General features: G+C 39.3%; 2 protein-coding genes across 2 annotated transcripts; both read left to right on the top strand.

The window, feature by feature from the left end:
• Positions 1–904: 904 nt before the first annotated feature.
• On the top strand, positions 905–1,861 carry LOC308571693 (olfactory receptor 5B21-like; the record flags this gene model as incomplete). The annotated part of the gene is made up of 1 exon (XM_081167336.1): positions 905–1,861. One exon carries the CDS (start codon positions 905–907, stop codon positions 1,859–1,861), a length of 957 nt encoding a protein of 318 aa, XP_081023462.1.
• A 1,970-nt stretch (positions 1,862–3,831) lies between these two features.
• Positions 3,832–20,390, top strand: LOC308571692 (olfactory receptor 6B1-like; the record flags this gene model as incomplete). Its single annotated transcript, XM_081167335.1, has 3 exons — positions 3,832–3,849; positions 4,218–4,508; positions 19,722–20,390. 3 exons carry the CDS (start codon positions 3,832–3,834, stop codon positions 20,388–20,390), a joined length of 978 nt encoding a protein of 325 aa, XP_081023461.1.
• Between the last annotated feature and the right edge of the window lie 5,512 nt (positions 20,391–25,902).

Raw genomic sequence — 25,902 nt, 5'->3', positions numbered from 1 at the left:
ATGGATGAAAATGCAGGACTGGGTCAGCACTGCTTTTAAAATTGTCCCATGTGACAAAAGCAGCAGGGGAAATGAGATATATCTAAAGAGATTTATCATTGCTGGAAGTTAAAAGAAATGTGCAAAAATTAGACACCTTTAAGGTCAACTGGTTCTTTTTCTAGTGGGAGAATTAAACACATTCTTACTTTTTAAAATTTCCCATGGAAATCAAGAGGTCTTTGAACTAATGTATGATGATGCTTATGAGTCCTGCTCTTAAGATCCAGAGTAGGAGAAAGCAGGAGAGACTGGGAAGACCTGCATTCAAGCTCCTATTTATGTTGCCCCGTTTCCAGGGACAATTTTTTTTGTGTGTTATTTCTTCAGGTGATGGTAATATGTGGATCTTGTTTTGTTTTGCTTTGCTTTTAGAAGCATAGTTTAGCCTCCTCTCTCGAGAAAGAGTAGTGGTTCTTTTCTGAGTCTGGAGAGCTAACATGTTTCTCCATAATGCCTCTTGTCTTTCAAGTAGAGATATTTCCCATTCTGCATCTGTAATGGAATTGTATCAAACATGTTTTTAATACATTAATTAATTAATTTTATCACTTATGTGTTTGTTTCCCTAGGAGCCTTTAGAAGGAAGGATGGAATATCACAGCAGCAGCAGCAACAACAGCTAAGCTGTAGCACACTGCAGATAATGTTGCTGTGCATCAGAGAATGTTGCTGTGCATCAGAATGTTGCTGTGCATCAGTACCATTCACATCATTCAATTTTAAGCATTTAACTGTGCTTAAGACTCATTGCTTTGATTGCTCTTCTGAATTGTGAAATTGAAGGCCAACCCATAATATTTGCAATATTGTGTTCCTCTCTTATTTTCACCAGATTATATGTCTGAATATGTTTTACCCAAAGATGCAACTTCTAAACAGCACCGATAAGGAAAATCAACCTAATGTGACCGAGTTTGTCCTTATAGGATTTAGTAATCTCCGAGAGCTGCAAATTCTTCTCTTCTTGCTTTTTTTGCTTTTCTACATGGTTACCTTGGTTGGGAACATTCTCATTGTCATGCTTGTTATAGCTGATAAACATCTTCATACCCCCATGTACTTCTTCCTTGGGAATTTTTCTGGCCTAGAGACCTGCTATAGTTCTACTATTCTGCCCAAGACTCTGGCCAGCCTTTTAACTGGTGACAGATCTATTCAATTCAATCTCTGCTTTGTTCAGCACTATTTCTTTGCATCATTTGGGGCAGCTGAGTGCTATCTCTTATCTGTGATGTCCTATGATCGCTATTTAGCTATATGCCGACCCTTGCATTATGCAACCCATATGAATGGTAAGTTCTGTGTGAAGTTAGTTGGTGTGTCTTTCATCAGTGGATTTCTGGCTATTTCCATAACAATATCATTAGTGTCCAGGTTAGCTTTCTGTGGCCCCAATGAAATAAATCATTTCTTTTGTGATGTCTTTCCACTCATAGAATTGTCTTGCAGTGACACTAGTCTTTTGAGGATTTTGATATTCCTTGTTGCTTCTGTATTCACCGGTCCTCCATTTTTGCTGACATTGATATCGTATGCTTCCATTATCACTGCCATATTGAGAATCAAGTCCACCAGTGGCAGACAAAAGGCCTTTTCTACTTGCTCATCTCATCTTATTGTGGTCACAATTTTCTATTCCACAATAGCCATTGTCTATGTGTTACCAAACACTGTCACACTGAGAGATCTTAACAAAGTATTCTCTGTCTTCTATGCTGTCCTGACTCCCATGATAAATCCACTTGTCTACAGCCTGAGAAACAAAGAAGTAAAGAAGGCACTGAAGAGACAGATTCGTCAGTTGCTTGTAGATACGTAGCTCAAACAAGATGAATCCATATGTTTTCATGCACCAAATAGGAAATTGGATTTTATCAGACTGTATCACAATGAATAAATAAATAAATAAATCACTGCTCAATTTCAAAACCAGTTTATCTTGACACATGGGAAACATTATCCCAATCTTTCACGTGAACGCAGATCTACCCACCATGGAGAAAGTGGAAAGAAATAAGATTCACACTCTCTCTCTCATAATGATGAAACAGGGGTCATCCAATTAAGTTGAAGGGTGGGTGATTCAGGACAAGTAAAAGGATACACTTTCATACAGCACATAGTTTAACTATAATGGCCATTCACCAATCCAGCAGTGGGCGATGTTTGTGACCCAGTGCAAGGCTCCCCCATCATCCCACAGCCATGGCTCTTTCTTCCTGCCCATTGCCACGTCCCCAACAGCCGTCACGGTGGCCTCTGGGTTCCCACCAAACCCAGATTCAAATTCAGTCAATCTGCAGGGGCCGGGTGCTGGGGTGACAGGAGCAGACTATGCCAAGGGAAATTTCACTCTGGTCCGCTTGTATAAAAGGGGACCAAAGCAATCAGCGGCATGAATCTACCAAATAGTAATGTAGTGATGAAGCATTCATGCTGAATTTATATATCATTTAATATTGACTTGTAATTAACATAGTGACTGTTGCAGAATTAATGAATTAAGCCAGGTAGGCAATCAGTCAGCCAAATCTGAGTGCATCATCCAAGTCCTTTGCCTCTTTGTGTTAGAATGCCTGCAAGGTAACATTTCATTCTCAATGGCAGCAGCTTGGGGTTTGTATCCTGAAAGCATCAAGGCCATGGCATTCCAAAGCATGTTTGGGCTCAGTCAAAATTCCAACCTTGTTCATCGGCCTCTTGCTCAAGCGGTTTTATATTTCACACAGGGGCAGGGAATGGCATATCCAAATTAAGCCAGGAAAGGGATTTAATTTAAGGAAGGGGTGGGGGAAATTCAGGTCTGGGAGCCAAATGTTGCCTTCCAGGCCTCTCTGTTTGGCATTTGGTACCCACCACAGTCAACTCCTATTTTGCCAGGCCACCTTCCTCACACTCCTTGCGTATTTGTTGCAATACAGTGGTATGTCGGGTTACAGACGCTTCAGGTTACAGATGCTTCAGGTTACAGACTCCGCTAACCCAGAAATAGTACCTCGGGTTAAGGACTTTGCTTCAGGATGAGAACAGAAATTGCATGGCAGCGGTGCTGCAGCAGCAGGAGGCCCCATTAGCTAAAGTGGTACCTCAGGTTAAGAACAGTTTCAGATTAAGAACAGACCTCCAGAATGAATTAAGTTCTTAACCCGAGGTACCACTGTATCCTTGGATATTCCCTGCCTTGCTGGAATGTGTTCTTGCACTCTAATGACACTTGCTTGTTCAGATGGATGGTGGAGATGGGTGTGAGAGTGTGTGTATCCACTAGGCTACTGTATAAACATAAAATCCATCTCTCCACCCTCTTTTTGCTTCTGACTCTATCTACCACTGCCATGTGCCCCCTCCCTGTTTGCCAGAATTGGAGATTGCCCACTCCTGAATTAAGATGCTCAGCAGACATCATTAAAGAAAATAAATGTATATATTGCTGATTGCTCCCTGTCCTGTAAATTCCCCTTGAGTGCAGAATGCACTAGTAATAAGGAGGGGCATCTTGTAATAAAGAGAAAGAGACATGAAGGTGGAAAGGAACCTGGCCACATTTAGGAGGTTTCAATTAACACGTTTCTTGATTTTGACTTTCAGTGTTGCCCACATTTTTTTCTTCAGACTAAGTACTGCAATGTATTAAATGAAAGAACAGCAGAAGAATCACAAAGGAGATGTTAGATAGTATGGGTAAGACTATCCAACATGACAAAACAAATTCTATAGATGAAGAACTTCTAATGAAATTATGTGTTGGTTGCTGAAACGTTGGACAAAATTAACCAATGTGAATCAGTTATGACTACCCAATTAAAGGTATGTGGCCTTTTACTCTCTTTTGAAATATATAAAATGCATGCAATATAGTACTTAACAATGCTTAGAATTACAAGGGTGCAAGGCTGCTGGAGTGTGAGTTAGATGGAGGAATGGAAATTTGGCAGGCTGGATTTCTAATGCAGATATTGTAGTTCCATTAGGGAACAGGAAAGCCATATTCCATTTAAGAAATGAAATTATCATTGTTGGAACTATAAACTCTTGCAAAAGCTAGCCAGGTTAAAAGTTGATGCAGCTGAACAATTATCATATGGAGAACAAAGGAAATGTGCTCCTTTTGAAGTGTTCGGATCCAAGATATAAAAACCATTTAATTTTGCCATGAACTTGTTTCTTTTTTACAGGTGCAGTTATATGAAAATAAAGAACAGCTAAATCATACACATGTAACTGAATTTATTCTTCTGGGATTTGGAGATCACCACCAGGCACTGCTGATTCCTCTTTTCCTTTTGTTCCTTTTCATCTACATTGTGACGATGGCTGGGAACATCCTCATCATTTTACTAGTTGCCACTGACCGACACCTTCACACCCCAATGTACTTCTTCCTTGGGAACCTCTCATGCTTGGAGACCTTCTGCAGCTCAAACATCTTGCCAAGAATGTTATCCAGTTTCCTTACGGGAAGGAAAGTGATTTCAGTCAATGCATGTTTTGTGCAACATTACTTCTTTGGTTTTTTTGGAGGTGTGGAATGCTACTTATTATCAGCAATGTCCTATGACCGGTACTTAGCTATATGTAAACCTCTCCATTATGTCACCATGATGAATGGCAAATTGTGTTTCCAACTCATAGTCAGCTCTTGGTTTAGTGGTTTTCTGTCAATTACTATGACAACGATTATCATGTCCAAGTTAGTTTTCTGTGGTGACAATAAAATTGACCATTTCTTTTGTGACACTTTCCCCATCATAGAACTATTTTGTGGTGACACTAGCACGTTAAAGTGGTGTATATATATGTTTTATGCTCTGCATTCACCTTTCCCCCATCTATATTGACCTTCACATCATATACTTTCATAATTATAGCCATAATGAAAATCCCTTCTGCAACCGGAAAACAAAAAGCATTTTCTACCTGTTCCTCCCATCTCTTGGTAGTTACAATTTTCTATGGCACACTGATGGCTGTCTATGTGATTCCGAACACTGACAGACTGAATGCCCTTCACAAAGTCTTCTCTATCTGTTATACCATCCTGACTCCCATGATCAATCCCATCATATATAGTTTAAGAAATAAAGAAGTAAAGGAAGCATTGAGAAGACATATTTCATTCCTAGTAGTGCAAAATGAGAAGAAAAGACAGACTTAAGATTTGCTAAAGGTGTTGTTTTCTCAAAAGTGACGTCAAATTTTATAGCATCACTAAACATATATGCTTTCATTTTTATAGATAAATGTGCTCCTTTTTGTGCACATTAGAAAAGCACACACACACACAAACACACTGAATGTGGAATGACAGAATCTGGACTAGTTCCATCCCAAATTTAGCAAATTTCTAGCCTCCTTCCACAGGCTGAATCTGGCTAGAGAACCACAGAAATACCTGGGTAGGCCTTGCTCTATATTTTCAGTCAGGAGAGAGGTACAAGTTTATAAGAAGCTACTTTTTCTTTCCCAGGAATCATGCATCTCTCACAGACAACTAAACTTTGATGCTTTCACTTGGCTACTGCTAGATCAGATTGGTATGTGGGATTTTTCTAATCTTTTCTTCATTACCTTTTATCCTCCTGTTTTACCTTTCATTGTTGTCTTTTCCTCTCCCTCTCTCCCCTTGACCCCAAATCCTCTCCTGTCCTGGGAACTCAAGGTCTCTAACTTTTGCAATATTCCTACAAGATGCAGAGCTTTATATATATATGAAGTACATTTGTAATTGCTATGTAATCATATTGTAACAATGTTGTTGTTGATGACAATGATAACAATAGTACAGTAGTCACTCAATCATTTAATATTGATTTAGAACATGTATCTTGTTTTGATCACAATTTGTAGTTTTATTTTTGCAACAAGTTCACCTTTGGTGAGAATTAAGACTGATTTTTTGGTGGGGTGTGCATGTGTGGTTTACCTTTTGTAGTTGTGGTATATATTTATCTTGGATTTAGTGTTTTGTTGAGTATTGTGTGTTCATTTTGTGTATTAATTTAGACTATTGGTGGCATTGAACAGGGGGAAATTAGCAACTTAAAAAAAAATACAGGGCTGAAATGTACATCTTGCAGACTGAGGTGTCTGAAAACAGATATGGAACAAAGACTGGAAAATGTAAACAACAGTTGGGTGTATCCGGATAGAGGCAATCTGTCAGTTGTTTTAGTTTGGTTTGGCCTGTATCAAGCTTAAAACAAAAGAATTTACCACAGTTCACCTAGTTCTTCTGGGTGAAATTAGTTTTCTATCTACCTTGCAATTACTGAAGCACCTGGGTAAATTCCCTCATGCCCCATATTCATCTGAGGATCATCAGAATTATAGCAATGAAGGGATGTATTAAGAAAAAATGTTGCAGTGAAAGTGGCTAGGAGTACTTAAGTGAAGCTATAAATAAGACCACCCTTTGGCCTGACCTGACATTTCTACCTCAGATACGTAGCTCCTAAGTGAGATTGTGTTTTATAAGCAAGAGGGTTTATATTGAGATTATCTAGTTCATGTGTGGAATATGTTTTTCTAGCCTTCTCAAATCACTTCTTGACAAAATTCTTTGCATGTTCCATCTGGACCTCTGAGTTGGTCTTGAAATTTTATTTTTGGTGAAGCAGGTGGCAGCACAGAGGTATGAGGCACCTCTGAAAAAATATCCACTCATTTTAACCCTCCACCCTCTTCAAAATTCCTTGAATATTTCGCAGGAAACACTAAATTCATCTCAAACACCTTTCCCATTTGTGTCCAATTCAGAAGGCAGAAAGAGAGATAGATTGGAATGTATCTTCATTTGGAGGTTTTCTTCTATTACTTACTTCCTCAGTCTAGGCATGCATCAAAAATCCTTGTTCTTCCTCTCTCTTATTCAGTCATTCCTTTTTCTAAAGGCCTTACTTTCTTATCATAGCCCTGGGATACATGTGAAGGAAACATGCCCTGGCAGACCTTGTTCTGAAATGTTCATGATGCTCTCTCTGGTTTTCCTTTCACTGCTGTTTCCAAATGTGGTAGGGAAAGAAACCCACTTTAAGTGTATACGTGAACACCGCTACCCAGAGGGATACCATAAAGATGGGGACTTCATTATTGGCGCACTTGTATCTCAGTTCCTTACATGGGAAAAACTAGAGGGATTTGATATTCAGCCTCCTCTTGCTTACTCATTAGATCCATAGTAAGTCACTCTTCTTCCTTTAACTGTGTTAAAGTTGTTTCAAATATGTTGTGAAATGCTTCTTATAAAATAAAGAAAGTTCATTTATTTCAATAAAGATGAATCCCTGTAAGGGTTTTGTTGTTGTTGTTTTTGGTGGGTATACAGACATGTTTCTTCATATTCTTCACACATACTTGAATACATATACAAAAATATTTAAATAAGGGCTAAACTGGGAAGATTTTTTAAAAAAACTCTTCAGCAATTATATATATTTTCCCCAAACTACTCAATGATCACGCCAAACCAAGCTGGTATTTCTCTCCATTCCAAACATTACGCAGAAGTAAACCTTGGTTTGCCTGTGAATGTTTACTCAACAGCTGCCAACAGTTGTGATTTCAATGGGGTGTACTTATGATCCAGTTCTATTTTGTTATGATCACTGTATTTTTATAAGTGGTTTCTTGCAATTACTCTTGAAATTAAATTTTGCAGTGTGTGTGCATGTGTGGTGGTAATGGAATACTGCATCTTCTGTGCATTTACAGAATTAATTCTCATTGCAGTCCCTTGACTCGCAATTATCAACATGTTCTTGCCTTGGTCTATGCAGTAGAGGAGATAAACAAGAACCCCAATCTGCTACCCAACATGACTCTGGGATTTCACACCCATGAAAACTATTTCAATGCAAGGAAAACATATGAATGTTCATTAAGTATCCTTTCAGGAAGAGGCAGAACAGTTCCCAACTACACCTGCAGGAAACAGAACAACTTAATAGCTGTTATTGGAGGGCTAAAGTCCATGTCATCCATTCAGATGTCAACTGTCTTAGGTTTATACAAGATACCACAGGTGTGTATATTGGGAGAGACTTTCATGATAGAACATTCAGACATCCAGATCTTCTTTTGGCATATTAGCGATATTAGACGGTTTATATGTGAGCACGCTTTCACCACCAATAGGAAGGATGTTGGGATGTAAATTAATATGGAAATGTGTGATACTTTGTTTGTGACTCTCAGTGAAAAGGGTACTTGTCTTCTTTCCCCCTCATTTTAGATCAGCTACGGATCATCTGATGAAGTATTGAGAAGTAAAACCCTTTTCCCATTTTTCTACCGGACTGTCCCAAATGAAGGTCTTCAGACCTTAGGAATAACCAAATTAGTTTTGCACTTTGATTGGACGTGGGTTGGCCTCATAGCATCTTATAATGATCAAGGTGAAACCTTTGTCCTGAACTTGAAGAAGGAATTTGTCCAAAAGGGTGTGTGCATTGAATTTACAGAAATGCTTCCCAAAATGCTTGATAAAACTATGCATATAAAAAATAAAATAATTAAGTCATCCTCCAGTATCATTGTGGTGTATGGAGATACAGATTTCCTCATCTGGGTAAAGATAACTATTGAAAGTTCTGCAGTTTCAGGGAAGGTTTTAATCATCACATCCCAATGGGACTTCCTATCTAGTGTCTCTTATTTGCATATGGGATTTTCTTCCTTCAGTGGCACCTTGTCATTTGCTCTCCATAAACATGAAATTGTGGGATTTCGCCATTTTCTTCAGAACATAACCCTCAGCAAATACCCAGATGATGTCTTTCTGCCACATTTTTGGGGGGCTGCATTCAGCTGTTTCATTCCATCACTAGATTCAGGCAGCATGTTTTGGCAACTATGTACTGGAAATGAAAGGATTAAGGATTTGCCTAAGTACAAATTTGATTTGCAAACACTGGACTTGAGCTACAATATATACAAAGCTGTTTATGCCATCGCAAAATCTTTACATGAAATGTATTCATCCAGATACATCTCAACAAAGATGGAGAACAGATCAAGACCAAAGATGCATAAAATTAAACCATGGAAGGTAGTAAGAATATTTACTTTCTACTTATTTAAGGTTATGAGCAATTGCTGCTAGCTTCTGTTTCCACTAAAGAAAAGTATGTCTCAGGATGGATCTGTGTTAACAAAGGAATATTATTATTCAAGGTTTCCATTTCCTGAGAAATTGAAAGATGAATGACAGCAATGATGGTCTCCAGCTTAAAGAAGGTGCAACCAAATTTTCTGTTTTCCAAAAACCCACCTGTTCCCACCAATGAAACAATTCAGTTGCAGTTGCACTTTCTACTACTTGCTTTAGTGTGTTCTTGTTAGTCAGATTACTATTGTTCTTCAAACTATTTTTCAAGTGGCGGCAATCGCGGCTCTGCGTGGCCATGGGAAAACCAGGGGTTCTCACCTGCATGACCACCAGCAGCAATAACAGCTTTTACCAGTAGCAGGGACTTCTGGGACATCTCTCCAAACTTCAGATTGGCCAATAGTGAGTGTGGTTTGGGAGATGAACCTGAGGGAACTAGTCTCCACTCAGATCCGTTGCATAAATTCTTGCTGTGCTTTGAGTGGCCAGCATAGTCAACACTCTGTATCTTTTGGCCCTGCCCAAAGGCTAGTAGACAGTGCTCAAGCACAGCCTTGCTGTGGAATTAATCAGTTGCTGTATTAAGGGCCAGGGAGGAATTTGCCTGCAGACAAATTAAGCCTGTCTGGAGTTTTTGCCTACCTCATAGCAACAGTTACAACTTTTGGCAGAAAAGGCATTGGGTTGTGTCAGTGAAGCTCAGATGCTGGCAGTAGAAGAAGAACCAGGCATAGACATAGAACAGTTAACTGCAGAAGACAGAGAAGAGGGGGAGAGCAGCTGTAATCTGAGCTCTGAACAAAGGGGAGACAAAAGACAGGGCCAAAGTGACAGGTGGCTCTGTGAGAGCTCCAATAGTGAGTTAGATGTTGGAATGCAGGAAGCATTCTCTCCCAAATCTCGCAGGACCTCAAAAGTGGCTGAGATGTGTGAAAGATACTGGAAAAGAAGGTGGGGGCTTTCGTGCTGGGAAAGGGGGAGGAGCTCAGTCCGGGCAACTCCATCTTCTGGGGAGGATGATGAGTAGAGGAGCTCTGTTCTAATTTGTTGTTTTAGCAATAAATCTGAAATAATTAACAGCCAGAGTCGTCTCGCATTTGTGGGAGAGACCAAGCCATAACAGGTTGGATCCTTAGTCAAAACTGCAACAAAATGTTAAGGGTACTCTGGTAAAGGGGTCCATGATAAAAGTTTTGATGATTAGCCCCAGATGGGGGCTAATGGGAGATAAAACATCCCAAATCATGGCCTGCAATACTACTCTGTCCATGTGTTTCAATTAACTGGAGAGATCATGCTCATGGTCCCACAACTGGGGGTGGCTCATTGAGTGATTACCAAAGACAGGGCCTTTCCGGTGGTGACCCTCGGTCTCTGGAATTCCATCCTTGAGGAAATATGGATAGCCTGTCATTGGTGGCATTTAGAAGCCAGTTAAAGTTTTATCCATTCACTTGGGCCTTTAAGACCCAGTAGTTGAAAATGCTTGAAAACTTTTTCCAAGTTTGTGTTTTTAGAGTCTTAATGGTGTTATGAATGCTTTGTGATGATGTTTTTAATTACATTGTTCCCAACTTGGAGGACTTGCTGTATGCACATAAAAGCAAATCATACATAAAAATAAAACTATTACCCTTACTTCCCATTCCAAAAACACACACCAGAAGAACCACATTATCTTCAAAAATGACTTTAAAAATAACAATAGCTTGCATCCAGACTAAATTAGTTGTACTTAGTTCCCACCAAAATCAATAGGATTTAACATTAGTCATGATTAAAATATCACATTGATTTCATATTGACTCAAGTTTGGGTGTAATCCAATATTTGTCTTCCACATTTGAAATTAACCAAACAATTACTTTGGCTTGCCAGGTAACTTGGTTCAACAGCTGTGGATCCATCACTGTGAAAGCCCTGCTCTGAGCACAAGAAGAGTCCATGTCTAAAAATGAAAGTGCCCAGAGTCAGGCTTCTGCAGCATAGTTCATAACTTTATTGCTCCAAGCATGTATACAGATAATGTCTGTACAGGTCTAATGTTTTTATTATTTGGGATATGAATGCAAAAAATGCTATTGCAGTATATTAAAAAATGTTGCTTGCATTTGAGCAAAAAATATTGACCATTGTGCATTTCCTTCTTTTAATTGATCATGCTATGCAGCTGCATCCTTTTCTGAACGAAGTCAGATATCATATTACTTCAACAGATGATGTCTTTTTTGATGAGAGGGGGGAATCAACATCTGGATATGACATTCTCAATTGGTTTACCCTACCAAACGATACCTTAATTAACAGGAAAGTTGGTAGAGTCTACATGCACCATCCATCAATTGAACCATTTTTCTTTATAAATTCAACAAGAATTGTTTGGCAAAAGAATTTCAAGAAAGTAAGAATTGCTATGGGGTTGTTGTTGTTGTGGGTTTTCTGTTTTGTTTTTTATTTTAATCACTGATAATTAATATAATATACTAGTATTCACTAGCAATTTCTCCCCCTACCACACTAAGTAGTAATTTCATACATCTTTACATCTTTTAAACTGAATGCAATTGTAGATGATAATCAGAAAATCTGTCTATTTCTGCTCCATCATACTTTTGCATTTCTTTAAAGTATATTTGCTCAAAATATGTATTTAAATATGGAAAAAAATATACACCTGCCCCATACTTTCTGTCTTGACTGACGTGAATCAGCAGGGCTTGAGATAGAATCATAGAGTTGGAAGGGATTCCATGGGCCATCTAGTCAAACCCCCTGAAATGCAGGAATGCAGTGGTTTTAAACTCTGACTGAACATGGAGTCAGCAAGATGGGGGAAGGAGACACTGCATCTCCTTTTCTCCCTCTCAGCCACATGTTTAATTAGGTTTTCAAGCTTATTTAAGTGTTAGGCCTCCCTAGGGCTTGGTTCCAGGATAAATCAGGGCTGATAGGAAGCCCTGGATCAGCCCCAAAATCAGAATGGGAGTCCTGTGTGCAGCTTCAATAAATGCACATTGCATTTGACCCATGGAAATGTCCACAAATATACAGATTCCCAGTAAAGTACAAAAGAATAAAAAATACATCTGCAGCCTTCATTTGAGCCATTTATTTTGTTTTCCCAGATATATAAAGTTTGCTTATATTCACAAAAAGCATATGGTCTTTCAGTAATCTCTTTCACATGCTGACATGAACCATTGCTTTTCCCCATCATTTTTGTGAATCTCTATTCTATTTTTTTCTATATAAATAAAACATATTTTTATTAAAGATTTCTTGGTTTACAAAAGTATGTGCAATGTCTCTTTTTTCAAGTTACATTTTCTACAGATCAGTTTCATTTGTTGAGACATTAGTGTTACCTGAGGAAGAAAAGGGGGAAAGAGGTGGAGGGGGGCATGGTGAGTGGGGGTGGGGTCGGGTGGCAATGTTTCTATTCTACTTAACTTATGTGTGAGGTTTTGTGTCAGCATTGCTTGTGTGGGTTTTCTTTACTATTCGCTTGTGTTCCTTTGGTTGTGAGAGAGGTTGGGGTTGGCCTAAGGTGTGGTTGTTTGTTTGTGATTGGTTGTGGTGAACTTCGTTTTCATGTTGTTTTAGGTTCCACAATCTATCTGCACCAAGAGCTGCCTTGAAGGTCAGCATAAGATAGCCATTGAAGGGAATCCTGTCTGTTGCTTTGCTTGTTCTCCATGCCCAGAAGGAACATTTTCTAACTACACAAGTAAGAGCTATGGAGAGATCATGTCTTGCAAAAACCTGGAATATAGTCAATGTCCTGTGAATTTCAGACCCACACATATAGCTCTGAAAAATCAGGAGGGACTTCGTTCTTTGCAAATGCTCTGTATGCAAATACTCTATGACATGTAAAGAAGGGTGTTTTTGTTTTTGTTTTTTACAATTCATTCATTTTATCAGAAGGCATCATCATAACCTATTTGATTAGAAAAAAGTGGTCTCAGAATTTTATCTAGCCCAGCCTTCCCCAATCTCTTGCCCTCCAAATGTTCTAAACTATAGCACCCATCACTCCCAGCCAGGATGATCCAAAACATTGGGAGGGTATGAGGTTGGGGAAGGGTGTTCTAGTTAGTGAGTATAGGCCTTAAAATACTTGAAAGTGAGTTAGAGACATAGTTTCATGTCAGGCATAAAATCATTTATTTTGACTCACTGTTTCTGTTTCTGATGCAATAGAAAAGCCCAGCAAAACTGTTTACTTGATGTGACAGTGAAATGAGTGTGGTACAAACTGGATGGAGAAAATTTTAATACTACCTTAAATGTCTAGTGGAGAGGACACCTATGTTTTTTCTACAGCCTGATTAAACAAACAAGTGCATATGTTTTGTTGTATTAATCTTAGTGGAATCAATATATTGGTTTATCTTAAATTTAAGTCCTAGAGAGTTTAGTTGGCTTGTGGTTCATTCTCTAATGCAGGGAGGCCCAACCGAAGACCAATTCATGACCCAGCATACTTCTACTGCAGAAAAATGGGGGTGGTTGGAACATGAGCTCTGGCCAGCGGCGTAGCGTGAGTTGTCAGCACCCGGGGCAACGCAAGTAATTTGTGCCCCCTAACCCGGGGCAAGGCACGTAATTTGCGCCCCCCCTAACCCCTAACCTGCGAGTTGCCGCTGGCGCTGCCGCCCAAACGACGCCGCTTGCCCGGAGGAGGAGGCGGGCAGAGAGGCGAGAAAAATGCAACGGCCCAGCAGCTGCAGCAGCAGCGGCGGAGGCGGGGCTGTGAGGAGGGGCTGCCTGGTGCGTCCTCCGCAGCAAGCACTGAGAGCCGCTGCCTGCCGGGCGCCTTCAGCCCGGACGCGCGCACAGCTCGCCGGCTCTGCTACAGCCTGCGCCCGAGGCTCTTCGGCGACTCCGGAGGCAGCGAGCGCGCCCCCCCAGATGTTGCGCCCGGTGCGGATTGCCCCCCTAGCACCCCCCACGCTACGCCACTGGCTCTGGCCACTAAACCCCAGAGGGGACATATGGGTGCAGGAGAGATCAGAAGAAGCCCCAAGCTGCCAAACTCACACATTGTGACATTTTTTAAAGAGGATGCTGGCACCAGTGCCACTGCTGCTACTAAGATAAGCAGATCCCCCTCATCTGAACAGATGAGTTTACTTTCCAACCTAAGGGAGATGGAGCTCAGTTTTCGGTGTGAATCCCAAAACTGGGCAAACAGTTTGTAACTACAGGAGGGAGACACCTGCACCTTTAGAGAATATTATCAAACTATCAGGAGCTCACACTGCATGCCATGTCCGTTGCTGAGACTAAAATGGATTGTCTTTCCATCACTTCAGTTGGATGTCCTGGCTGCAAAACATTCCCCCCTCAATTTTAATGTTTCTTCCTTTCATTCAGATGCAGATCGTTGTGAGAAATGCCCAGAAGATCAGTACCCAAATCCAGATAAAACAAACTGCATTCCAAAGTCAGTCACATTTTTGTCATTTCATGAGCCTTTGGGGATTGGTTTGGCTGGGACAGCTGGTTCCCTTTTTCTTATCACAATTTTGGTGCTAGGAGTTTTTATTAAGAACCAGGATACATTGTAAAAGCCAACAATCGGAATCTTACCTACACCCTTCTCGTTACCCTGATGCTCTGCTTTCTTTGTTCCTTCCTATTTATTGGTCAGCCTGGAAAAGTGACTTGCCTTCTCCGTCAAACTACTTTTGGGATTATATTTTCTGCCTCTATTTCTTGTGTCCTGGCAAAGACTGTCACTGTGGTTCTGGCTTTCATGGCCACTAAGCCTGGAAATAAGATTAGGAAATGGAATGGAACAAAAATGACAAACTCCATCACTCTTTTCTGTACCCTTGCTCAAGTTATCATCTGTATTGCCTGGCTTAAATCCTCTCCTCCATTCCCTGATTTTGACTTTGAATCTGAAGCTAATCACATAGTAATCCAGTGTAATGAAGGAGCTGCCCATATGTTCTACACAGTTCTTGGTTACATGGCCTTTCTTGCTATTGTAAGCTTCTCTGTAGCTTTTCTAGCCAGGAAGCTGTCAGACATTTCCAATGAAGCCAAGTTCATAACCTTCAGCATGCTGATTTTTTGCAGCATTTGGATCTCATTTATTCCCACATATTTCAGCACTAAAGGGAAGTTTATGGTGGCTGTAGAGGTCTTCTCCATTTTAGCCTCCAGTGCAGGCTTGCTGGGGTGCATCTTCTTCCCCAAAGTCTACATTATTGTCATGAGGCCTGACCAGAACACCAAAAGTAAGTTACTAAAGAAATCAAATGCTGGAACAAATGAGTTATAAGAATAAAAGACTCTTTTGCTCTTAAATTCCTAGCAAGGAAAGAAGGACTCTTGGAAAACATGTCCAAAAAAATCATCATTATGTGCCATCATTCCCATAGTCATTCAGATCAAGTAGTGCAGTAGAGTACAGCCCCCAGCAACCCAAATGCTTCTTCATATTTTGGAGCAAAGGAAAAGAATATGCAAAACCACTTAATCTAATGACAAAGGTGTCTTTGTCATTTTCAGAAATGTATCCCATTCACCTACCATTTCTTGCCAAAAAGAAAAGCCAGACTAATATTTCTGGTGAAAACTATCATGAAGATAAGGCCATAGAGAGGATGAATAACAAAAACAACTTTAATACAAATTGTTATGAAGTGAGAAACAACTGACACAAGCACACAGTGCTTGAGAGATGATACAGGTAGTTCCTGGTCAATATGATGATGATGATGATGATGATAATGATAATAATGATAATAATAATAATAGTAATAATAATTTATTATTTATATCCCACCTATCTGGCTGGGTTTCCCCAGCCATGCTACAACTTGTGTGCCTAAATATTTGCTTTGTATTCTAGAACCTTCTCAACAAGTGTAAATAAAGAGTGTAAATAAAGAGGTCATAAGAGATAAACTAAGTCTCTGTTGTTCTCTCCTCTGATGGAAACTGATGCCAAGATGGTGTAGGAAATGTGGTCTTTTCAGTCCCACCTAAGAACTCTTTCAGATACCTGCAGCAGAGAACAAGATGTGTGTGTGTGTGTGTGTGTGTGTGTGTGTGTGTGTGTGCGCGCGCACGCACACACACGATTCCATGTGAAGAAGTCAACTGCATAGACAGTTGAATATTTAATAATGGCTATAAGCTAGCAGCTTCTAAGACACCTCAAGGCAGCAGGATAATTTGGGCTCAGTAGCACACACAACTCTGTCCTTGAACACCACTTCCTGTCTCTCAGTATCTGCCACTTGATGCAGAGGCCTCAGTCTGCCTAACATCCCTGAAAGAATGACACTTTTGACTACATGCAAAAAGAGGCAGCAGAGTAGTAGAAGTTATCTTACAATTTGGGTACCATTTTGTGTAGCAAATTGGTCTTAGTTTAGCACATATAGAATTAACTGAAATGGTTAATCCTAGTGAGATATGTTTCAAAATACATTCCACTACATGAACCCTAGAAGTTGCAGTCATGCCCCAGCTGGCTAAAGCTTCTGCACCACAGTATTTCCACCTCATTAGTGTTTTCAGACCAATTTCAAATTCAGACTGAATTCTTTGGGAAGGTGGCCATGTTAGTAATGCCAAATCCAGATGGCAATACCCTCAAACATAAAGCCCAATGATGGCACACACATGAAAGCAGTGGATGGTTGGTGGAAGGACCCTGAGTGAGAAGTAGGGAAGAGAAGATATCCCAGAGTGAGAGACTGAGAGGAGATGAAGAGTTCCCAGAGAGCTGGGAGGGTCCACCACTTTCTGTGCATGACAAGGGTTAAGTGCTGCCTTTGAGAGAGGTCTCTGTGTTTTTTCTCTCTCTTCCTTTCTCTGTTTTGTTTAGATTAGTTTCTTTTATCTTACTGTATTATGAAAAAGCTTTAATAAAATATTATGAGAAAAAGAAGAAGACAGAATTCAACTTGCTTCTTAATGGCTTCCGGGACAAAAGAACTGGCTATGACATATATTTAGGATAGGCATATGTGAAAGACCACCTTCACTCATATTTTTATTTTCTTTATTATTACATTTAAATTTCGCATTTCCTCCAAGAAGTTCAAGGTCGCAAACATAGAACTCTCTCTTTCCCATTTTACGCTCAAACCAACCCTGAGCTAGATTAGGTCAAGAGAAAGCGTTTGGCTCAAGGTCACCCACTTCATTGCTGAGCTGGGATTTGAACCCTGTCTTCCAGGACCTAGTCCAATACTTTAACTACTACACCACACTGGTTCTCATATGTATCCCATAAGAGCCTGCTTGCTTATTAAAATAATCAATGGAGACTCTCTTATGCCTGATGTAAATTTATTTACTATGCATATATTATTTAAACAAAAATACTGATGCTAGCTTTGGGAATTCTGGGTCTTCCACTTTGGGATTTCTGGATATCTGCAACTAGACCCTAATAATTCCCTCTCTTCATACTCTTACCTTAATTAATTCCCTAGCCTGTTGAATGTAAACAGATTTGTGGTTGTCATCACAGTAGAGTAGTCCACAAACCTCCATGCATGACAGTTTCATAAGGATATAACGTGGCCTGTTGAGTGCAGCTCATTTTTCGTCTTGTAAAATCATTCATTTTTTTGTTTCTAGAAAGAAAGAAGTGTAACCATGGTTGTTGGGGTACTGTTGTTGCAAATGTGATCTGGATCATTGTGACTAAATTCAGAAGGGGGGGGAAATAAGGTGATTTTATTTGAAGTTCTTTGTTCACATTTGATTAGCCGCCCATGCAGGAACTACAAGGAGCAAAGCTGGCTGCTTGATGGTGCCCAACAACTGGATTCTACTTGAATCTCAAGACAGGGTAACAAATAAAAATGGAGACAGCTTGTTTCACTCTAAGAGGTTGTAGACTCTGCTCGTTAGACTGTAGTGTGGGTTGTGAGGATGTAAAGTAAAAGCCTTAATGTAGCACGAAGGAGAGATATGATACAGCATCTTCAGATAAGATATTCATGATAATTTGGCCTAAAAGCAAAACATGCCATCACATTATAATAATAAAATCACCATTGCCTTTTAAATATGTTGCTAAACTTGAATGAATTTGCCAATTTTAGATGATTGGGCAAATGCTTACCAAATTGAAATAGAAGATCTTTAAATAATGCTACGAAATGCTCATTCGTCTTTGCATTTGACCTGAGATTGACCTGAAAGACCATACTCATGTAATATGAGAAAAACATAAATAGAAGAGAAATGTGGTTACATGTAGCACTTAAAATAGCACTTAAGTGGCACTTAAGATCCAATAAGCTTTACTTACACTTATTGCACATGTGTTAGTGCTATCTGAGTGCAGTACTGTCAATTTCCATAGGCAACTAGATTGTTTAAATTGCTTCTAACAGAGACAAATAAGGAACAACAAACGGAAGTCATGAACAATGGGTTTCATTAAACTGAGTTTTACTCAGAATAGACCTGCTGAAATGAATGAACATGAATAAGTCCATTCATTTCATTTGGTCTTCTCTGAGTAAATATTTGCTTATTTCATAAAAGGTAATCTGTACAACTTTTTTAATTTTTTTGCAAACAAGTAAGTTTCAAAGTACCAGTAATATTTGTTAAAAATCTACACTGATGTCACCTGTGTCTCACCTATAAAATAATTAGAGAAAAGTATGTTTCCTCTTCTAGAAGCTGTGTGGTATTATACTTCACTATACATATTTATCTGGACTCTTTAGGACTTCTCAGGAGACATGTACAGTGGAACCTCGGGTTGTGAACGTGATCCATGCGGGATGCAAATTCACAACCCGCAGCGCCGCATCTACACACTCGTGGGTCGTGATTCAGCACTTCTGCACATGTGCAAAGCATGATTTAGTACTTCTGCGCATGCATGAGCACCGAAACCCAGAAGTAACCCATTCTGGTACCCGTTCTGGGTTCAGCGTGGTGCACAATCTGAAAATACATAACCTGAAGCATCTGGAACCCGAGGTACCACTGTAAATGGCTACATTTAGTCTGTTCATGGTATCCAAAGAATAGCAGAAAACCAAAGAGATTTATGTTTTATAGAAAAAAACCAAACTTCATCAGAAAACAATAAATAATCTGTTCCTTTCATCTGCTGAACCAAGGAACTTGCTTATTAAAAGAATGATCTCCACATTAACACACTTGTGCACATGCACATAAAAACTCAGAGTGTAGTCATACTTGTATATTAAATGGTATGTATCAGATTTGAATGATGACATCTCTATTTCTACCTATTGCCTTTTGCAGTTCCTTGAAATACCCTGAGGAGCATTTCATGGATAATAAACAATGGAACAATCAAACAATGGTCAAAGAATTCATCCTCCTTGGATTTGGAAATATACATTCATTTCAGCTCCTTTTCCTGGTATTTCTAGTGATTTACCTTGTGACCATGTTGGGAAACATTTTGATTGTTATCTTAGTTGCAGCTGATCAACACCTACACACTCCCATGTACTTCTTCCTAGCAAATTTGTCTTCTTTAGAGTCGTGCTACATCTCAACTATTTTGCCCAGAATGCTGAACAGTTTCATAACTGGGAACAAGTCTATGTCTGTGAATTCTTGTTTCATGCAACTGTATTTCTTTGGGGCCTTGGCTACTGCAGAATGCTATCTGCTTGCTGCTATGTCTTACGATCGGTATCTAGCAATCTGCAAACCATTGCATTATATGACCATTATGAATGCCAGGTTCTCCCTGCAACTTTCAAGTGGTTCTTGGGTCATTGGATTCATCGTTAATACTTTAACGACCTCTTCAATGAGGCACTTAATATTCTGTGGACCTAATGAAATCGACCACTTCTTCTGTGATTTTGCACCATTACTTCAACTGTCTTGTAACGATACCCTGAAAATACAGCTGCTGATTTTTGTTCTGTCAGCTCTGTTTGGATTGGTGCCATTTCTTTTAACACTTATTTCCTACAGCTGCATCATAAAAACCATTCTGAAGATCCCATCCACTTTAGGAAGGAAGAAAGCATTTTCCACCTGCTCATCACACCTCATTGTGGTTACACTCTTTTATGGCACTATAGTCATTGTATACGTGTTACCAAAAACCAGAACACTTAGAGACCTTAACAAGGTCTGCTCTGTCTTCTACACTGTCTTAACACCCTTGGTGAATCCTTTCGTTTACAGCCTGAGAAATAAAGACATTAAACAAGCATTAAGGAAAGCTGTGAGATATTTTGTCGATAGATCATAAGCATCATCAGGCTTTCTTCTGTATACTCCAGGAATGGGGAACTGGTTGGACTTCAACTTACATGAGTTCCAGCTACCATGGATAATGGTCAGGGTTGATGGGAGAAGCAGTTTGGCAACATCTGGAGGGCCTTTTTTTATTTAAATAAAAATGTAAAAGCTGCCACTACTATTTCAATGAGATGGCTACCATGATCATACCTTGCTTTCAGAGAAAAGTGACTTGTTTGAATTAGAATGCTAAATTGCATATACAGCCTCGTCTGATCCATTCAATTAATATGTATGTGATTATGACAAAAATGCAGGAATCCTGCCCACAGCCATTCCTGGCTGGCTTGTACCACAGATGCACTGACCCATTGCGCCACATGACCTGCATCAGATTATTTGGAAGACCTAGGCACCCAAAGGAAAATATAGGAAACAGTGTTGTTGTCTCTTATGTGGTAAGGAATACATTTGCTGCTACTAAACAGCAGTGTTTCAAATGTCATTTGAAACACTGCTGTTTAGTAGCAACAAATGTATTCCTTACTAAATCTGTCTGAATTGATTTGTCTTTAAAGCTGCTTGTGATAGGAAGAAATATGTTCCCCATTCACAAGTCCAGAGCATGTGCATGAGGTTGCACATAGGTGCAATTGCATTGTAGGGAGTTGGACTAGGGTCCCTTCCAACTCTACAATTCTATGATTCTGTGGTTCTATGGTTCTATAGTTCTATGTAGTGCTGATCTTCCAGAATATAACAGCTAGCTCATGCCCATAATGTAAGCTCCCTGAGGCACCAACCACCTCACATTGCCAGCTGGTTACAGTGACTTGTCACTTGGTCTGATGATCCTGGAACTTGGAGGTCTACCCAGCTGAATGCTGGACAGTGTGAGGAAACAGGTTTCCTGTCAGTTCACAGCTGTGCTAGGTGGCAATAGGAACCTCTTCTAGTTCTAAAGCTAGGGTTTGGGCTTTTACTGGGCTGCTGTTGTCCAAAGGCTATTGGCATTCCATTGCTGTATGCCAAAATTAATCCCACATGTGTTTACAACCCAGCTGCAAATGCTTTTGTTCTGTTAATAAAGTTTGACCCTTTAGTCCAACTTTCCTGTGTGCAAGTCTTTACTCTGGGGTGGGGGTAGGCAGTGCATATGTCTTATGTTGTGAATTATCTTACAATGAACCATCATATCCACCCACTTGTTCAACTCAATTAATTCACTTGAATAAAACCGAAACAGAATTCAAACATTAAGAGGGTCATTCCAGAGTAAGCTCTCAAACCATTTGCTGTGCAATCCTAAACATGTCTACTTAGTACTAAGTAGGCCTGTGCATAGGTCCCACAACCTGCCCTGTGTGGCCTTGATCTGTATCCCCCAGATTGGGCCTATTTGCTCTGAGCTACCCCGGTGGCTACCTACCATACCCTGGATTCATTCCTGAAGCAATTCATGGAGCAGTGCTAAAATGCTAAAAACAAAACAAAAAAATAGACAGGAAAGGATGGTTGCCACATCAGATCCTCCCACCTGGTAGCTTCTTCCCTATGAGCAGCTCTTTAATGAATGAGTCACTCATGAAGAAACAGCACCATGCTGGGTCAGAACCTCTCACTTAACTGATGCTAAGCAGAATGGTCCAACTTTACATGGTGCTGGAAGGAGAAGAACCTGGAGGGAAAGAGGAGGAGAACCTGGAGGGTGTATGTTACATTTCAATGCATTTTTATGCATGCTACTTGGCCAGGAGCTCCATTGCAAAATTTGAAGAAATACAAATTTCAAGGGATGCCAATGTTTGGATTCACATATTTTTCAGAATGCGTGAATTAGACGGGTTTGCCTTTATATGTGAACTGAATTAATTCCCCCCCCCATCTCTGCTTTGAAACAAGACAATGGTTTTATGTCATAAAGCAATTCAATGCTATGATATACATCTTAGATAATTTTACTTTTTTAAAAAAATGATATTTATTAGAAGTTTAAAAATTACAAAAAATGGAAAAAAGAAAAACAATAAAAAAATTAACAGAACATACCTTACAATACATAAAAAGAAAAACATAAAAAACAATACAACAAAACAGCAAAAAGAAACAAAAACACTAAAACACACATCCAATGTTCCATATCTTTACCTTTCATTTACTTTTTTCATCGGCCTCCTCACACCTCCCTTTTTTGTATTCTAGTTCAATTAACTATTTCAGCAAATTTTTTCCATTTTCTCAATTTTTGTTCTATAGTTTATCTTAACGGTCTAACCTTAAATTTTTTCATTTTGGCCCATTATCAATCAGTTTTTACTTAATTCTTTATTACAATTCCGCTAAAACCATATACCTTTATTCCAGCATCCTTCTAACATTCATTAATTTTGCAATATTTTTGTAAATATACTTTAAATTTTTTCCAATCTTCTTCCACTGACTCTTCTCCCTGGTCTCGGATTCTGCTAGTCATTTCTGCCAGTTCCATATAGTCCATCAGCTTCATCTGCCATTCTTCCCTAGAGGGTAGATCTTGTGTCTTCCAGTGTTTTGCGATAAGTATTCTTGCTGCTGTTGTAGCATACATAAAAAAAGTTCTATCCTTCTTTGGCACCAGGAGAAAGGCCTCTGGTTTCTTCAGGAAGGTATATTTAAATACCTTTTTCATTTCATTATAGATAATCTCCCAGAATGCCTTAATCTTTGGGCATGTCCACCAAAGGTGAAAGAATGTACCTTCAGTTTCATTACATTTCCAACATTTGTTATCGGGCAAATGGTAAATTTTTGCAAGCTTGACTGGTGTTATGTACCACCTGTAAATCATTTTCATTAAATTCTCTTTTAAGGCATTACATGCCGTAAACTTCATACCAGTGGTCTATAACTGTTCCCAGTCAGCCATCATAATATTATGTCCAACATCTTGTGCCCATTTAATCATAACAGATTTCACCGTTTCATCTTGAGTATTTTAGATAATTTTACTTAGAAGTCAGCCCTATTGGCCTCAGTGGGTCTTACTTCAAAATAAGTTTGTTTACAGGATTGCAACTTAACTATGCATTTAGATTCTCTTATGAATCCATACAATATAATTCAGTTTTGTCAACTGACCAAAAAATAGTTATTCCCCCCCCATGACTACCCATTTTTTCACTATTGTAGCTTTCATTAGTGAAACTGTAGGTAATGAATTCCTTAGGCACCTCAAGTTAAAGTTGCCTGCACAACTGGCACCAATTAAATTGAGTATATAGTAATGAACTGGGAGTGTTTCGTTTCTTATTTTTGCAAATCTATATGGCCACATGCTCTGTGGGATACACTGCACTTTTTTCTAACACTGGAAGGATGCGGCAGTCAAAACAATCAATGCAGCAATAGCACCTCAGAAGCGGTAGGAATTCCGATCCTTCAGCAAAATTATGAAAAATGCAATAGAAGCTCTAACTGTGTCCTAACTTAGACACGAATGGAGCATTAATTCCAGTAAGGTATGTTAATGCAGAAATGTGGAACTTATTAGATGACCTGTACAGTATATTTAATACATTTAGAATTTTGGTCTTCAGCATAACAGCAACCATGGGTTTAATAAGAGAGTGATATCTAGTTCACTAGAAATCATGATTTGAGAGTATTTTACATCAAACATTGAGTTTGTTCTGCTTAGTAAGCCACTAGAACTGGTTCAACATTTAGTTCTGAAGAACTTCTGTATGTCTAGATTGAAATAAGTGCTAAAAGTTGAAAAATCAGCCACTTGTTTTTACCCATCGATGGGGTACATGGATCATTCATGTAGAGGCTCATGGTGCATACAGAGCTTGATGAGTATTGACTTTTAGCAGGGTTAACTGTAAGCAGGACTTGCTGGTTGCTCTTAAGGGCTTGCTAGAAGCTTCTGTGATGTGAGCCAAAGGTCAAGAACTGAAGGAATGTTGTCCTATCACTCTTTGCGTGAGGCTTGTGCACCCTATGAGGAGAAAGAAAGTCCAGTACACTCCTGCAAAGGGACTGTGGAAAGGAGTCGTCTTAAATATCCCACATGTAAGAAAGACACCATAGACAGTGTGGGTCTTTTATGAAACCTATTGCACCACCACTCCAAACGCAACATAGAAGTAATCAGTTTCTCTCTTTGTGGGTGAAAAACTATGAAATAACTTGCAGCTTGGGAGTGTTTTGTTGAATGAGGAAGCCTCTTCTAAGAGAGAGCATGCCAACCGGCACAGGGCTGGTGTTTAGGAGCTATTCCTGATATTTTGAATCACTATGAGATTGCATTGAATTGCATTGTTTTGATGAATTGTTTTGTTTAAATTATTGTTTTTGATATTATAGTCATCATAGTGATCATTTTTTAACACTCTTGTTACTGTGAGCCACTTTGAGCTCAACCTTTGTTGAAAAGCAGAATAAATATGATGTGGCTGAGTTCTGTGTACACCTATGGGATCCACATAATAATCTCTGCAGATGTTATTTTCAGGCTGAGTGCAACAGAAGCAGTGGCTACCATTGTCACAAAACATGGATGTAGCCCAGTGGCAGAGCATGCAGAAAGTCCCAGTTTCAACCCCTGGCATACCACCCATTCTGTGATTACTTTATGAATAGGCAACATGTGTTGTGAAAGACCTTTGAGACCCCAGAGAGCTGTTACCAGCTAGAATGAACCATACTCATCTAGATGGATCAGTGGTCTGAGTCAGTATGAGGCAGCTTCATAAGTTTGGAAATTCTGCAAAATTCAATATTTTTTATTCACACCCAGTTACCAAAGTAGCAGGAACCAATAAGGCCCCACAATCAACTAAGTTAGCAAATAATACTATTGCGATTACAAGGTTAATTGATAAAACCACCCTTCATTAGAAAACACTTCCAAGCCAATCTCAACATGTTCATCGAGATATGAACATGCTAAGGTATGCTTTCTCAGATCAACTGATTTTTTTTTGCCCAAATTCTATATATACAGTATGTGAAATATTAACCTTTATATGAGACTGATAATGTTTATTTTATGGATATATATCCTGTCTTTGAGACGACATTCTCCCTCTTGAACTCTGCATTGCCTGGCTGACATTACATTGCATGCATAGCCTATCCTCTGCTTCAAAGCTCATTCTCCCAAGAAGGTAGAGGCAAAGTTACAGACCCATGTCAAATAGAACATTTTGGTGGGTCACTCCTGTATTAAAGAGTTAGTTTTGCAACACCTGTGGAATTATTTCATCTAACCTCTTAATTTGCCATGTTTCTTACAGATTTCATCCATCTTTGAACTATTAAAAGATCAATGAACATATTCAATTTTTTAAGAACTGTGTATATGGTTATCTTCACAAGTGAACTTCTGTTTCTGTTATTCATGCATAGTAAATGCAATGGGAACCCAGAACTGGAGGAACCAGACAGACTTTTCAGAATTCATTCTCTTGGGATTTAGTGATGTTCCTGAACTACAGTTAATTTTCTTTTTGATGTTTCTTCTTATCTACACTGCGACC

The sequence above is a fragment of the Podarcis bocagei genome (genome assembly GCF_964188305.1).
Source record: "Podarcis bocagei genome assembly, chromosome: 13".
NCBI classification, from domain to species: domain Eukaryota; kingdom Metazoa; phylum Chordata; class Lepidosauria; order Squamata; family Lacertidae; genus Podarcis; species Podarcis bocagei.
The sequence above is the reverse complement of the archived record's forward strand: the minus strand, read 5'-3'. Positions and strand labels throughout refer to the sequence as shown.